General features: G+C 34.1%; 2 protein-coding genes across 2 annotated transcripts in view; one reads left to right on the forward strand and one right to left on the reverse strand.

Moving 5' to 3' along the window:
* LOC144850861 (uncharacterized) overlaps window positions 1–17869 on the reverse strand; it is a 96489-nt gene that overhangs the window by 26867 nt on the left and 51753 nt on the right. The window contains exon 3 of the transcript XR_013614125.1: window positions 10344–10555. The gene's annotated coding sequence lies outside the window, so the exon portion shown is untranslated. The remainder of the gene's footprint in view (window positions 1–10343; window positions 10556–17869) is intronic.
* The window catches only part of LOC144850831 (protein APCDD1-like), a 31041-nt gene continuing 14581 nt past the window's right edge, over window positions 1410–17869 (forward strand). Inside the window, exons 1-2 of the mRNA XM_078708302.1 lie at window positions 1410–2039; window positions 10353–10524. Of these exons, the coding sequence (XP_078564428.1) occupies window positions 2000–2039; window positions 10353–10524 (212 nt within the window). The 5' untranslated portion in view covers window positions 1410–1999. The remainder of the gene's footprint in view (window positions 2040–10352; window positions 10525–17869) is intronic.

Below are 17869 nucleotides of genomic sequence, written 5' to 3' on the forward strand. Positions count from 1 at the left end.
GTCCAGTTGGGTAGGGGTCAGTCGAAGACACCCCTGGGGGGCATAGCTGATGGGCTTTATGGAAGAAGGTGATTAAGATTAGTATTACAGAAATTGAATTTCCCTTCAGGAAATATACTTCTAAACATTTTAAATATTCATAATTTTATGCAAAATCATCATTTAAAACGTGATAGTTTAGAGTTGAAATCTACATTATTAAACAAAACAACTTTTTCTAATCACGTTATTTCACGAAGAGCATCATACTTAATCTGATTTATATTCCGCCCTCTATAATCTCATTTTTCATATCGTATACAGGTATTATCACTACAGCACAGCATGACAATTTTGTCGTGTGTACTAGGACTCTAAGATGAGTGTAAATTAATGGAGCCAATAATTAGTTTGTAAATAAATTGCAATTAAAATAGGATAAACAAATGCTCTTATATATTTGAAGGATAAAAATCCAGTCCAAAAAGTGGGGCTTATACTGTCATTTAGGCAGAACCCTGGCCCCAAAAAATTTTCTAATTTAGAGAGAATCCCAGTCCAAAAAAGTAGTTACTACTACTCTAACCTCTCAGTCCAAATATGTGCTTACGTAATAGTAGAATCCTCATAAACAGTTCCTGTCTTTTGAGAGGAGGATAACCCGTATGGAATGGCACACAGAGTCGAAAATTAGAAATGTTTTCCCATAAACATACATTATATTAATAGTCCTAATAGACCAATAATAGCTATACAACATGACCTACAATACTAGTTGAATATACTTTTTTTCCAATTCTATTCAATGACTTAATTCAAATCTTAAAATGATGTTAAGTAAATACTGTTGAGTATCCCTTAGAGTTTACGCGTTCATCATAGAACCAGAAGTCAATCAAATGTTAAGCCACGCCCACTTGTTCAGACTCTACCATTATCAAATTTTTAAGAAACTATGACGGTTTTTCAATCTAACAAAAACACGTAAAATAAACATAAATAGGACTTCACCAATAATTTAGCTAAATGCGCATAAGTGTGGCTAATAACGTTAACGAAAAAGTAAATTTTTAGTTACATTTAAATAAACCAACTTTTGCGAACCTCCTTTAAAATGAATCATTCCAAAGTTATTCAACCAATCACAAGAAGTAAGCAATTGCCTGAAACGACGTTCTGATTGTGTATTTGTATCATGTTTAGTTGAATGGTTCGTGGATGAATTACAATCTTTACAGTTTTTTTTTACAATCTTCCAACAAGTAGGCTCTGAAATTCTGTTAAACATTGCTCTTTTTAATATATACTTGGAGTTTATACGCGATATTATAAATAGGAATAACCTTATTTAATACAATTGTTGCTATCACAGTACTGGAAATATAAGTCAGGATTGTAAAGGTCATGTGATGCATAAACAGTGGGTAAGTTAATTGATTGATTGTCTGCTCCTCCCACTTCAATTACCATTGCCAGTTACGTCATCATCAAACATCAACCGACATTTGATAGGGCGAATGATTTCATATCGAGGCTGAACCCAGATATTCGAATACGAGCAAATGCGACGCCCTCAGTTTACATAGGTAGTTAGTAATATAAACTGTTCGTATCATTTACTGTGGAGCATTATGGAATGGAAGTGGGCTGTTGATCACGGATTGTTAATAGCCGGACACACAAGACCAACCAACAGTTAACATTGTTAATTGATGGTATTTGATTTGTACGCGCAGTGCATAAGCCACGCCCACTAATTAACGTTGGAGATTTAGCAATACACTATAATAATCAACCTTTTTTTTTCATCTGTCAAAAATTCTTTGTTGGAGTTTACCTAAGGAAGTTTTGGAGTATTTATCTTCTGAACATGTGCTTGTTTTGAGGGAAGACAATCGGGTATATATTTTAAGGATTTCTGACTCAAAGTTTAGTGTGTACGGACACTTCGTTGCCACAGTACAGCAAAGGACAATTTTTATATTGAATTTATAAAGCATTCATTCAAAATTTGTATACTATGGATTTTTTTGCTTCAGGATTTTCGTGTTTATTATTAGGTGAGTTATTTTTTTCTTGTTTTTGAAAAAAAATATACTAGGTATTACATTCCAAACATTAATAAATCAATTCAGATATTTTAATGAAACATGAAAGTTATTGTAAATATGAATTATGAAAACAAAACATTGCATGCAGATCTTAGGTGAATATTTGAATACTTACATATTTCTATTTTTTAAAGACATGTTTTTATTATATCTAATGTAGAATATTCGCTTCTTACATTTTCGTTTTCTTTAAACACATGATTAAAGACATTATTTGCATATACATGTGGATACACAAAGTGGAGTTAGCATTTTGTTGGCGTGCTAGTTACGCAATACAGCTTGATTTCATAACGGTTCGATGTTAAATGATCATTTGGTTTAAATCAATGGGATAATTTATTGCAATGATGTTTCGCATCATCAATGAACTTTAACGTTTTTTAGATGCTAACGTCTTCAAATAAGCAAAACACTTCTTTAAATATATAGTCTCTGCTAAAACTGGGTGAGGAAAAACTCGTTGCTGCACGGACCTCACTTTTAATAATCTTTTTTTGAAACTTGCTTACAATGCAAAAGAAAATTGATAAAATATTGTTTAAATACAAATGGCAAATTATTTTGTTCCACTCAACTGGGTGAAGAAAAACTCCTTGCTACACGGACCTCACTTGTTAAAATCTTATTTTAAAACTTTTTTAAATTTCAAAAGATTGATACAATATTGTTTAAAATGCAAATGCATTTGCACAATACTACTAAAGGTATTACTAATTTAAAAACAAACACAATTTGATATTTATTTTAACAAAGTATTGTAATTTTTCGATGGCACCAGAAAAAGCAATAAAATAACACATGATGAAATAATATTCTTTTAGTAAGATGTTTATTAAAGGAAAGAGTAAGACAGAAAAAGGAAAGAGTAAGACAGAAAAATGAACAAGTAAGAAACAGTAAAAACTAATATAATCTTTTTAAAAAAAGCTGGTTTTTTTCACCCAAACAAAATCAGATGAGATAATTGCAAGATTTATATCTGTAAACCTATTAAATAATCATTTTTCACAACTTCATCAAGAAAAAGTTCTAAAAATTACTAAAATTTCAATATAAGGAGAAAAAATATATTGTCGTTGAAAGAAAAACCATGTACGAAGTTTTTTTTACTGAAATGGAGAATAATTATAGAGTACACCTATCATCAAGACATCTGTAAACTACAAAAAAGGAACAGTTTGAAATCTCATGCCACTTCTTCAGAAATAGTAATTATTTACATGATTTAGTCTTGTTGAGTATGTCAAAATTCTACATTTTTAAACAAAAGAAATTGATTTACCAACTTCACCTCAGACAATATTGTACACGACGTCATCTTTGGCAGAATGCCTTCTATTTAATTCTGTATAATTTCATTATTTTAAAATTTTAAAATGTCAGTAATCTATTTAAGGTGTTCTTATCTGAATACACAAGATACACTCGTATATCAAAAATGTTACAAGTTACATGGCAAGTTGAACACAATATGATGTATAGAGCATACCGTGTATCGCTTACATTAAGCATCACTTAACCTAGGAAATTTATGATATGTTTAAATATAAGCACTTATATTTAGTTCGTTACAGATCTAGGGACTTGTATTTATGGTATCATGTTTCAACAGTATCAGAGTAGGCGTATTGAGGGTACGTGTTTTAATTAAGTATTCATCAGATATTCACCAGAGCCAGAGGACGAGGAGAAAGTGAAAAGATAATAATTTATATAATTTCTCATGTGTGTTGAGAATTGGGGTTATGTAGACGTCCCTGCGAACATTACAAGTTGTTTACAAAACTCAACAATATGAAACTTTAATTCGTTCAATAAATCAAAGCTAAACTTCACCGGCTCAATGTTTAATCCAAAGGATGATGGGAACTCTCCTGAAAATACATCGTACAACGTCTTTGAAAATTCACTATGTTACTATTTCGAGTATAAATTCACTCTGGGTATTGATAGCACTGCAGCAGTTACAGAAATAAATCATGGTTTCATAAAATATCAGGGCGATGAGAAATTACTTCTCTGAAGATTTCAAAATGTAATGCTGTTCTGTGTATTATCCGATGGTAAATGTGCTGTTAAGCTATATGAAATATACTTTGAGTTTTTCGGCAATATAATATTTGAGCGATGTCTATTTTGATATCAAGGGTGGATCATCTTCGGATAAATGATTAATTGGAACGAAGCGATATTAAATTCTGTTCAAGTTTGTCAGAAACAAATTGCTACTGAGCTAATAATTATTGCTTAACGTTAAACCCGAAGACGGTGCAAGATTAAACTCTGTTGAATTTTGTCAGAAACGCAATGAGATAGTTTTGTAATTATTTGACCAATGTGCAGAGTATTTCGATATCAATGCTCGGCTTAACGTTACATCTGAAGGACGATGCGAACGTTCAGACCTCTGTTGAATATTGTCAAAAACTAATTGTTATTTCATTTATTTTAAATAATTTTATTTATTCAATTTCTGACATATACAATACAAAGAAAAAGACAAAACGAAATATGAAAGGCAAGGTAAGACAGGTGCTAAACACCTATGCTAGTTGGTCAACCCAGAAAAGTGCACAGAAATAAACAAAACAATTACATTCTACAATTAAAGCATCTACAAATATTCTATAAGCTAATAATTTGTCGAAATTATTTGACTCATATGCAACGTATTTAATTGTGATGCACCGGCTTCATGTTAAATCGGAAGGACGTCAAGAATAATTTATTGTAATTACGGTTGTTTTATTCGTCGATATAATAATTGTTAAAGTTGCTGCCTTTTCAGCCCAAATCACTTCGCGTCCCATAGGCGATTATTGTATACTTTGTAAAAGGGTTAATTTGTCAACCCATGTACCGTATCGCAATGAACCGACGAAAGGTCGCTTCCGCAGGGACGAAACATTCACAGGAGCTACATTATTGATGGTTATTTTTCTATTATACTGTTTAGGCATAATCTCTCTAATTCACCCGCAAATTAAAAGATAGATTTTCTATATTAATAATTGTTGCGGTAAGCCAATATTAGGGTTAGGCAAGACCGTTGATGCATTGATGGTAAAATATCGATGCAATAAAACGACCTGTTCACCTGCTCGATGTTGAAACAGAAGGATGTTGCGATAACCACAACCAATCTTGTAAAAAAAGAAATTCCTATACATGAATATAACTACTACAGTAAAGCAACTCGGTTTAAAATGGGGACAAGTTATAAATATTTTACTTGTGAGAAAACAGAATACGAATTTTGTCGGTAAATTTGAAACAATGTATTCTCATAAAAAGTTTCGTAGGCAAACATACTTTCCCACGTATAATAAAACTATTATTGCCTCAAGATGATCGGTACTTACTAATTATGTTATTTAGCATCGCCACTAATTTCGCGCTTGCGGGCCAATAACACCGTCTGTGTACGTGCCTATAGACACGGTTTTGAGCATAACTTCCTCGCAACCTCGACAAACAATCACACCCTCGAATCAATTGGTTCCATTTTGTCCTACCACTAAACTAAACCATCAACATTACAAAATATCGAGTAAATTGTTCTATCCTTGCACTCTGACAAACCCACAAAATGTCTATGATGAAATTAACAGAGCAGCGCATAAGTAGTTTTGGCCTACTGGATTTCCAGATGAACCGTTAACTAATTAAAAATCAAGTAATTCGTGCTGAATACACAACTACTGTTGAATATAGTCACGTATTTGATGTAGTAAAGATAAGTATTTAAATCAAAGATTAACTAACAGTACACGAATGGAATATTTACGATTTACGTTTGATAATCTTAACAACATAAACTTCAGTGAACGTATAAGTATATTAATTCATCCTAAATCTACGTTTCACACGAAGTCATCGCAAGATCTTAAAATGTTTCTGCTGACAACGTCCGTGAACTTTTGTATTAGCTCGTTAGACAGTGATGAAAAATGTATATTATTTGATTTATTTATTTTAATTTTTTTTAGTTGAATTTTGATTTTTATTTATTTGAAAGTTATCAAGTTTGGATACTCTAAAAGTTTTACAGTTTTCCAGAAAAAAATTTACAAGATAGCTTTGACAAACGAGTGGAAGAAAACAGTCTAGAAACTTTAAAAAAAAAATAGACCTAAATTAAATTATTAATTTAAACTATTTGTTAAATAACTGTACAATCATTTTGATATTGATATTTTTGTTTGTCTTTTGTGAGGTTCACTCACCTTTATTTCCATTTCATATTGATATTTGTTTACATATTATACACAATTTTAAAGTTTTAAATACGAATTTCCGAATCTAAAATGTTTTCAGTCTCATAAAAATGTAGGATTTTGGGTATAAACAACGCGTTGCAACCCCGTAGAATGCGTTACAAACACGTAGAAAGCGTTACAAAAAAACGAAAAATAATGTACTGCGAATCTGTATATTTAATAGTATTAAGTTTCAGCTTAACCCAGAAACTTTCCTAAATAAAATAATATTAAATTTATTTTCATCGGTACATCAATGGTGGCAAATCCTAAAAAACTCAAACTTAACGCTTGCTTATTCATTGGTGTAAAGTTCCTAAATGTTATGTTTTAGCCCACTCGCCAATTGTTATCAAACGCCAATGGCATAGTCTTAATCAAAATTAAACAACTCTTTAAAATGTTCCTTTAAATAGTTGTATTTCCGAGGCATACAAAAAAGAAAACACTGTGTTTAAATAATAATAACCTATAAAAAACTAAATTTCTTTCTTAGGTGTATTTTGTTTCATAAAAGTTATTGTTGAGCCCACACGTTGTTATTTTACCATTAAGAACGTCTTATCCTAAAATAAAATATTATGTAAAATTACTTTATTTTGTCGTGGGCGATTTAAAACAACATGCGTTTTGTTAAAATACAATTAAATACTTGTTCTTTTATGCACTAAAATCCATCTCACGGGAATACATAGTTGTTTCCTTTTTGTTTAAATAATAGATTTAAGAATGGCAAATGTATACATTGGCTTTAAGGAAAATTAGATTGGCGTCTGTTTTTATTTATTCGTGTTTTCCAAAGGACTCTAAAGACCTACTTATTTCGCTGAAATTTGTTTAAAAAACTCCGACTAAACAATTAGTGGTTATGTAGGTATAATTGGAGCCAAAAAAGTTAACTTTATTTAAGAATTTTAATTGTCATTAACTTACTTGAAAGACGGTACATTTTATTTCGTATTTACAAATTTGGTTAATAATAATTGTAAAAAAAGTTCTTGTGTTGGAGAAAACTAATCAACACAGGCTATAACTTCAACCTATAAAGCTCTGTCTATACACTATCAAACTTTATGTGATACAAAATGCGATGTGCCCATAATGGACACGATGATGCCATATCATTACCACATTTAAGCATATCACTACCGTATTTGGGCACATCACACTTTTTTTGTCATAAACTAATTTTATAGTGTAGACAGAGCTTTAAACAACTATTTAAATTCAAATAAAATGTGTACGCAGAGCTCAAAAAAACAAGTATATATGTCACCATCATCGCTAGGCGAACATTCGAGTTTGTTTCTGTTTAAATGTATGGTACTGTATGAGATTAATATCTTTCTATACAAACTGCCAGATCCCATAACAGTTCCGTATTCTCGGTCGACAGCTCCTCGCGAACTTTTTCTCACCAAACACTCGTTCCAGTTGAATGATTCCTTACGCTTTACTTATGTTTGATTAACTCATTAATTAATCATTGCTGATTGATTCGACTCATTAATTATCCGGAAAAATCATTCCCAATGAATGAACAGCAATGCGTTACAACTTAATGACATCTAACATGTGATACTCATAACATATCAACGCTTCCTTGTATTAGCAAAGTAAAGCTCTGTCTACACTATCAAAAAAGTGTGATGTGCCCAAATATGGTAGTGATGTGCCCAAATATGGTAATGATATGGTCAAATATGATAGTGATATGACATCATCATGTCTATATATGCACATCACATTTTTTGTTAAATAAAGTTTGATAGTGTAGACAGAGCTAAGAATAAAATATGAATAAATGATCGAGCATGCGCAGTGTGACAGAACACTAGAAGGAGAAAAATACGTTTCTTTATTCTTATGGTAAACATAAGTAGATCTTCCTAAAGAATGTAGAAAGTTTTGACTTTATTTGTGTTTACCTTAAAACAGTTAATATACAATGCTTAAACATTTTGGTTCACACTAGCCCACACTGCATGAGTTATGCAAAGTACACATTGATGAACATATTAAGCGGAACATTAGTTCCTGGAATTTCCCAAAATCGCACAGAGATACACGTAACAACTGTTTACATGTGAGATAAAAATGTGCAGTTGTCGATAAATGCTGATTCAGCAATATCTTACAAAACATTCATCAGGAAAGTGATATCAGTGAAACCTGGTTCACACGATACAAACATCTGTTCACACGATGAAAATGCACACTTGTCGATAAAATGCTGATTCGGCAATATCTTACAAAACATTCATCATACCACGAGGATAAAACAAACGTTTCTTTCACTTTCGACTAAAGTTTCACTAGAATCCGAAGGGGAGAGAGGGGTGAAGCTATCTAACATGACCCCGTGCGAATGCCCTTTCAGTAATATACTACGATGTAATGTGCTGATTTAATTCTGATTTCAGTGAGTTTATTGACGTGTTAAACACTTCCAACTAACAGTGCAGGAACTGCGATAACATAACTATCAATAACAGTCATTTTAAGTAGAATTAAGTGTCAGTAAATCTCTGTCTACACTATTAAATTAGTGTGATGTGCTCAAATATGGTGGTTATATGCCCAAATATGGTAGTGATATGCCCAAATATGATAGTGATATGACATCATTATGTCCATATATGGGCACATCACATTTTTTTCACATAAAGTTTGATAGTGTAGACAGAGCTTAAGACGTACACAACCATGACTTTAAACAGTTTTTAAAGTGTTTTGAAATATCATAAGTCAGATGTTCAAACTACGATAAAATGTGGAGTAGAGCAACCTAGTGCAGCTGGAGAAAGTTTACGGCTAACAATGTGAAAGGAAGTACCGTACTAACCAAGTAATTTGAAATAAAATGGGGAAAATATTAAATTAAAACACAGTAGAACCCTATTAAGGGGACACCTTTGGGATGCATTTAACCTTAATAAAGTTATCCTCTGAATATAGGAGTTAGCAGCTTGTTTCACGATGTTCCCTCATGGTGTCTCAAAGGATGGGTTTACTGAAAATTCTACTTTTAATCATTTATATGCTAACTTGGTTGATGGGATAGTCTTCTGAAATCTACAGAAAGATTTTGAAATAGAAAGTATGTTTGGTTAGGTCTACCCCTATTCTCGCTCCCCTATTCCAATTGCATAGAAGAATTAGTCTTGTCGTATGTCCATCCTCTCAGCTCCGCTAATTCTAATTTCTAACAATCTAAACACCCGATGCTCTGATTAAATCGTAGTTCGTACGTATCATAAGAATATAGACCTAGATTTTGTCAACTCCCACGAGTATCTTGGAAGCCACTGGTCACGGGCCAATGCGACCGTACGTGCTGCTACGCCTAGTTAAGCTGGCGGATGACACCAAAATGCTCAATTCCCCCCGGTAAAGTAAATAATTTGTCATACAGCACGAAACAAGGTTAAGAGTTTGTACTTGAGCGGTTTTTGTATGTGTGTAGAAGCCTGTTACCGTGCGTCACCACCTAGGAAAGGGCTGCTTCCGTTCCGTCATCATCCTATTTGGCTGCTGTTCGGGTTTCGATAGTCCCGGCAACAACCAGCGTTATCTACCTGGTTCTTAGCTAAATTACTAAATATCATACATCGCACTTGGCCTAATTTCCTGTTGAAGTCGAAAAGGGATGCTATACGTCCTTTTTTCTTCTTAAATCCAACAGGCCTAGACGTTTATGAAATATTCAACAACAGGTGCTGTAAGGTTGTTCATGAACTTTTTTAAAGACATAATTGCAGGGTATTAAATGATCGTTTGTCTAACTAAACACACCAGCTAGGCCTGCGCTCAATCATGAATCGAGTATCTATGGATTTACAAGGGAGTTTTTTGATGAGCAGTGCCTAGATTTCAGTGACGTCATAAAGACATGCGCATGTTAGTTCGCCTGAACTAAAACAATTAAACGCGTTAATGCTAAATTAAACGTACATAACAATTAATGAATTAATAGGGTGAATTAATTTACCTTTCACAGTGTTGTTGATTTGTGTCGCCGAGTGTCGACAAGTTGGCGTTCGTGTTTCCGATTCTGTGACGACATACGAACACATGATCGATTGTTGTGCCAGGGGGTTGCAGCAAGTTAGGAGTTCTGACGTCACAGCAATCACGCCGCCACATATCAACGGCGAATGGATGTCTTCTGGGTAAGTTTTGATTATCACCTTGTTTGCCTTTCTGAATAAGAATAATCAAATAAAACCAATATTAAAGGGTACCTCCGGCCGTGTTATTGTACATTTTGGTGAATGTCCAATATCTTAAGCTCTGTCTACACTATCAAACTAGTTGACAAAACAAATGTGATGTGCCCAAATATTATGGTAGTGATATACCCAAATATGGTAGTGGTATGACATCATCATGTCCATATATGGGCGCATCACATTTTGTTGTCACTTAAAGTTTGATAGTGTGGACAGAACTTTATACTCCGTCAGTAATAAAATGTCCTGTGTAAACTATGCTTAAAGGAGCTCATTTCACGACGCACATCGGTGCTTCACTGCTGCTGAAAATAAGTGGGGTTATTATCAATATTGATACAAAGGTTTGTATTTTATAATAAAAACAATAACAATTTTAAAGTCGGAGCTACCCTTTAACAAATGAAAATAGTGATTTAACGTTGTGAATTTCGACGAAAATCCAATGTGTATTTAAAGAGATGAAATTTTACAAAAATCTTTCACACCGATGAGATAGAAATTGTCTTTATATATTTGTTTACGATGTGATAATATACCGTATGTAGCTGGGAAAAAAAAAACCCTTTAAGAAGTAAATGCAGACATGACCCAAATACGTAACACTAATTTGATTAACAAATTCATAGCCTGCGGCCATTAAGGTTAGCAGTCTAGGAACTGGGGTGGATGTGGTGCGCTGGATAGGCCTACTTGTAGTTTTGTGGATTTGCTGACCCAGAAATCTTCCAAATTATTCAAATAGTGCGCATGTGCAGTTATACTTGGACACCGCCCCCTGGGAGGATATGATTAAAATTGGGATTAACACGGTTTCATGTATTTTGTTTGTGTTTGCTTTATAATAAGCATTAGGACTACATTAGTAATACGGTTAGTTATCAATCGTATTACAAACTGACTGCTGACCCGAGTTGAATGCCGCGTCTCACCAGCAATTAGTATGGCAAACGGTATTAACTCCAAAACAAAACTTTATTAGGCCTAAGTGTTTTGTAAAACAGCTTAAAAAACGGATGTTAAATTGCAATTTTATTTATGTACAGTATATGTTTATTTATAAATAAATTAAATGTCTGCACTTATTTATTAAAAATGAAACTAAACACAGCAACAATTCACAACTGTAATTTCTCAGATGATGGGACATATCAGTGCGAACAAAATACCCTCAAATAGAAGGGTACGTATTCATATAAAAGCAAATAAGAGGGTAGCTTCGTGATATTATACATTTTGGTGAATGTCCTATCTTAAGATCTGTCCATTACAAACTATGAACATTATCAAACTACCGTAAAACCTCGAAAAGAAGCACATGAGCCTATTTTCGAGGTTTTACGGTATACATTCACATAAAACCAAGATTGTGACCAAAAAAAGTGACAATGTGACATAATTGTACATTGTCATCAATAGTATTCGATATATACAGTAATATGTTTATCGAATCTCACGACTATCGATCACGATCAGCTAAGTTACAACTACCCTGGAAAAAGCTGAATTTCAGCTACCCTGGGGAATTGAAATCAAATCGAATGTAAAAAATAAAACAATTTTTATTTGCTAGGATAACTTATTTCATTGTGTTCAGTGACATTTCTAAAATAGCTAGCGATTTTTTAATTACGTTTTTTCAAAAGCTAGCAACACGCTTGAGACGAACGGCTTCCGTTATAAGTATGAACTCGCTCACCGTTATCACCTCCCCTTTCCGACAGACTAATTAAGTTTACGTATTATAAATAGACTCGGATTTTTCAGTCGTGTCATTAAGGTCAGACATACAGGTGAAATTAACCTCTAACCTTGTTCTTCGATAAATATATATAAAAGACACACGCACGCACGCGCGACTCAAGTCTGAAGTAGTAGGTCGTATACGTATGAAATGCGATATGTGCCAAAATATTTATCTTTTTACTAATATTAAGTCAAAACTACGTCTGGAGCCAGACTAGCACGCGCGCTGATTAAGAATATCATCTTTTGTACGTGCACTTCTGTGTGCTGTGACATTCAGCACATGGTATGCATGAATGGAATATCATAAGGGGACAATTATTCAATTTTACATTTAAAAAAAAATATTTAAGAAAACAAACCTATGAACCTCGACCCTCGAAGAAGTCTGGTTTTAACACCTAGCAAATTATCGGTACTATCATTTTGTCCAGTATCAGGCACATTCTACAATACAGCGTCACATAATATAGATATGTGACGCCTGTATCATATGCTATAAGCTTAACCTAAACATAATGCAGTCGCCACGTACAATACATATGTGACAGTGTATTACAGAATGTTCCTATATACTATATACAAAAAATGTAAAAATGTGGAGTACAGAGATTCTGATGGAAAACGTTATTTGAAAAAAACTATGAATAATTAATGAGATACTGTTTACAAAAGGAGTATAGATTTATAGTTGTCTCCTCAAGGCGTCAACAAAATATATTATTTGGATGATTATATCAAAGAAAGCACTCATGTTTCCAGGGTTGTCCAGCTCAACCACTGCTTACGTCATCAAAACGAAACTATGATACCCAAAGATATTGGAAAACATCAAATAAACGCAAGTTATTCTTAATAAAAGATAAATACATTTGCTAATTACCTAAAGAAAATAAAGGAAATTGATTTGTGTATTGGCATTGGATATCAGTTATCGTATTACTGGTGGAATCGATTCCAACACAATGGATTGTATTCGTACAATGCCACTATTTATAGAAGCACTTGATGATTCGCCGTATTTGTCTAATCTCAACTTCTTGCTTTGAGACTTGGTAAACACACGTGTAATTGTTTGCCATACCGTCGTATACATTGCTGTGTTACATTGAGTTATCCTCAATGGCAAATTTAACGTGTAGTTTTGACAGGATCGTTTGCAGAGCACACTCGCTATCAATAATTTCGATATTAATATGTAGTTCTGACAGGGTCATATTCAGAGCACACTGGCTGTCAATATTTTCGATATTAATATTTCAATATAACAATAGAGAAATCAACATAATATCATGATAAACAAACATATTAAAGCATATAGATATAGTCTAGCAGTACGGTAACCTTAGTAATAACAGTTATTGCTCTGTCTACACTATCAAACTAGTTTGACAAAAAAAGTGTGATGTGCCAAAATATGGTAGTAATATGTCCAAATATGGTAGTGATATGACATCATCGTGTCTATATGGGCACATCACATTTTTTGTCACATATTGTTTGATAGTGTAGACAAACTTAATAGTGCCATCAACTCACACATTCTGATTACACACTGAAAACTTCCGAGACAAAATTATGTCTAGTCGTGACGTATGTACTGGTAAATAGTACTAATTAAATATTATTATAATCGCATAAAATGAAAGTAAACAAATCTTATCATAATTACATAACAGACGTAACATCACAAAAATATCTTATCAACAGAACGAAATAATAGTTTCAATTTCAAAAGTCATGGCTTTCAAACTTGTTTTGCTTTTATATCAAAACTAATCTCTTAGTGATTTATAAAAGATAAAAAAAAAAACAAGTGAGATGCAAGGGTTATTTAACATGGAGATTAGTGTTACTAAAAAAGGATTAAGTTGGATCAAAAATGCAAGCAAATAATTTGGAAAACTTTGGGTCAAAAGACTGAGTCAGTTTCTAACTTGCTAGAATATTATATTGTAATAGGAGAGATCTTCCCGTTGGTTCTATGTACTAATTTTTTAATCTTTTTGCATGACGTCATGATTCCAAGCGATATCATTTTGATCATAATTGCAAATCTGTAGGAGTTAGGGGTTTTAAACTGCGCAATGGGTACCAAATACGTCATCACAGTCCTAGGCCAAATACTTTGAACACGTTTGCAAATTCGTCAAGCAACACGGGTGAAATGCGTCCCGGCATATGTCTGTCACCAAACGATTGTCGCAATCAGCTCTGCCTAGAACCAGCATGTAAGAGACATTATTAATTTAAAGTGCCAATTTCATAAAGGATCCGACAAAAATTGAATACTGCTTCTACTTTTATCAACACCGATATACATCTAGAAATGTAACGTATACTTGTCACAAATACTTGTCACCAGTATCACATTATGTCGAAATAAGGCTGTGTGACAATCTAGTTTAGTTAATTACGTCATATTTTTTTTATAAGCCCCCATGGTGTTTTACAGAAAATTAAAACATCGGTATAGCAATGATTGACAGTTGTACTAATTAATGATGCAACTTATACATTTTGTGGCATCTAGATGGTTATCACATGACGTAACAAGACGGCAAGTTATTATTTACCATAAGTTCAAGCTTTTAATGCCTGGATGAATAAGTTGGTTTTCATGAGTCAATTATCGCTAACTTTTGTGGGTAAGCAATAATGTTTATCGCAAATAGCTAGATTTTGCGAGGAACGTCATTGTACAATGCATGATGGGAAGGGTTTGGGAACAAACGTCACGACGCGTACGTACAAACGACAAATCACGTACATACGCGTTGTGACGTTTGCTCCAAAATCCTTCGCACCATGCGTCGCGCACGCTATTTGCGATAACCCTTATTCATCAAGGTAAATAAAACCTGAACGGGTCCTATGTGTCTTTACGCGAGCGTAAGCCTCACTCACACATTTTCTAAACATCTAGGATTTAGTGCGGCGCAGGTGATCATGTTAAGTAATCGATCGGGAGGGAAATGTAGTCTGAGTTGCAGACGGAGTTTTGACTTTATATTAGTAAAAAGATAAATATTTTAGCACATATGGCGTTTCATACGTATACTAATTGAGCTTGTATTTCAGACAAACATCGAAAAGCCTCGAAATAACTAGACTTGGGGCAAGTCTAGGAAATGGTATACACGCTTGCAAAAAGTGAGCCGACCCTACCCTACAAAATATATATTTCAATTAAAAAAACAAATTAGCCTGTAGATCTTGAAGAGATAATAATGAACACAAAGTGATTCAGGGCAGACTCGTCATCGAATACTAGCCTAAATATTTTAAAACTATGGAATTCAGATGCAGACTGACAGATCAAATGAACTTATGTCTAACTGCAAGACACATAGCATTAAATTATACAATTCATTTTCAGTTGTATGAAATGGTTGTGTGGTCATTATCTACTCCCCCCGACCAAACACAACATCATTCAGATGATATCTTTGTACGAACATATGGGCACGCATGGTTAGCCATGGGCGCGTACTGGTACGCCGGTGAAATGATAATTTTACTGAATAACGTCACAGTTGTCGACTTTGTAGAGTGCTGCGAATCGATGACGTTTAACCGGCCGCACAAGTAGACTTTATACTTTGTAATCAAATAGAAATTATGTTACGATTCACCACCAAGTTAATGTTACGGTCGCGCCTAAATTACAAGTATGTGAAATGCCCATATATAGTGACGATTATGACGTGACATCGTGTCTGTACATTAAGTTGACGCGCGCGTACAAAAACTTCACCAGTTTCATCAGTTTTTGAACGCGCGCGTACAAAACCGTCACCAGTTTCATCAGCATTTGAACGCGCGCGTACAAAACCATCACCAGTTTTATCAGCATTTGAACGCGCGCGTACAAAACCTTCACTAGTTTCATCAGCATTTGAACGCGCGCGTACAAATCCTTCACCAGTGTCATCAGCATTTGAACGCGCGCGTCAAACGTTACATTTTTATCGTGTTAGTGACGATATGTCAATATCATTATTTAACTATAGTATATGTTTAATTTGATTTCGAATAGGCCTAATACAAAATCATAAAACTATTTTTGACATCATTCCCAATGGTCATTCTCGAAGATAGACGCCTTGAACCGCAGTCTGTCCGAGTACGGTCAATCGCTGTTAATCCGGACAATACGCGATGATCAGCACAAATTCAATTAAAACATAAATAAAAACAAATAGTATAATGACATACTTCTGTACTTGTTTCATCCTTCGAATATAATATCACAAGCAAAAGAGAGTATACAGATATGCATGCGCTACTACTACCCATTACAACACCTGTTTGTGATGTAATACGTGAACTTGTGTAATACACTGTTGATACAAGCTGTAGGGTTGACAGAATGGGTATACGACCCCAAAAAGATGTCGCCATGGATAACAGTATAATTTACGTAGGCCTATCATTTACCGATTCCTAGTTAGACCTAGTAAGACAACTTACGTTTTGACGTCCAGGTGTTTTTATGCAAATGAGGCGATCATTAAATCGTCACCTGGTCGATCCAAAACCGAGACTCGGGGTCTGAAATTTCACGCATGCGCAGTGACATTCAAATTTGTGCAGAGAATTTGCTACTCGGAAATAGGTTTTAACAAAAATAATTTAGGTAGGCGCGCCTAAATAGAAATATTTCATGTAGTTACATTGTGCGGCGGAAATTAATTTATGGCTTCCCAATTTTTCCCCCTACGGGTACTGATGGTGTTAATTACATTGGTTGAACAAGAGGGTTATTATAAAATTAAAACAAGCGTTGTATTTTGTGGCTCTCTCACCGTAAACGTTAGTCTTTTAGATAAACACACACTATGCTCCAGCCCTACCCATGAACAAACTATAAACAAATTAGTATTTGGCACGTCACTAGAACGCCCCGGGGCTTGCTGGATCTTATGTATCAGAGGCAGAGAAACAAAACTGAACTGACGCAGATGTCACGTATCGTACAAAGGCTCGACGGACTTACTGCGGTGATACGACGACAACTGACGCAGAAGACATCGGCTCCACTAAGCGCCCTTTTCTATCATCTACCCGCCTTAGTGTTCTTATCGTCTGATTCTGTCTTGACGACATTTAATTCGGATTGAAAATGTTACACTTAATTATAATCATGCCTTCAGGGCTATGTACATTTTAAATCATGAAAAACTAAAAACTTAGAAATTAGAACAAGTTTTCAGACAAGTAAAGCCAATTAGTTTTCTGTTTTATACACAATTTTATGATTTAATTCAATTTAACATTATACTATAATGCACCGTCCTCAAAGCATTATGCCCAAAAGGCCTGGACATAAACAGCGCCTGTAACCTTTCCAGTTTATATAAAGTGCACTGTAGGTATTCATGGAAGAAAGAGTTCTACACTTACTTCTATGATGACGTAGGGATAGGGAATTCCCCACATGAGTAGCGTCCTTTATGCACGTACAAAGAGATTTTACCGGTTGACTGTCGCGCGACTTTTCGATGAATTGCTTTGTATAAATATAAATCTTTGCGTA

Source organism: Antedon bifida, chromosome 8 (assembly GCF_963402885.1).
Source record: "Antedon bifida chromosome 8, ecAntBifi1.1, whole genome shotgun sequence".
NCBI lineage: Eukaryota > Metazoa > Echinodermata > Crinoidea > Comatulida > Antedonidae > Antedon > Antedon bifida.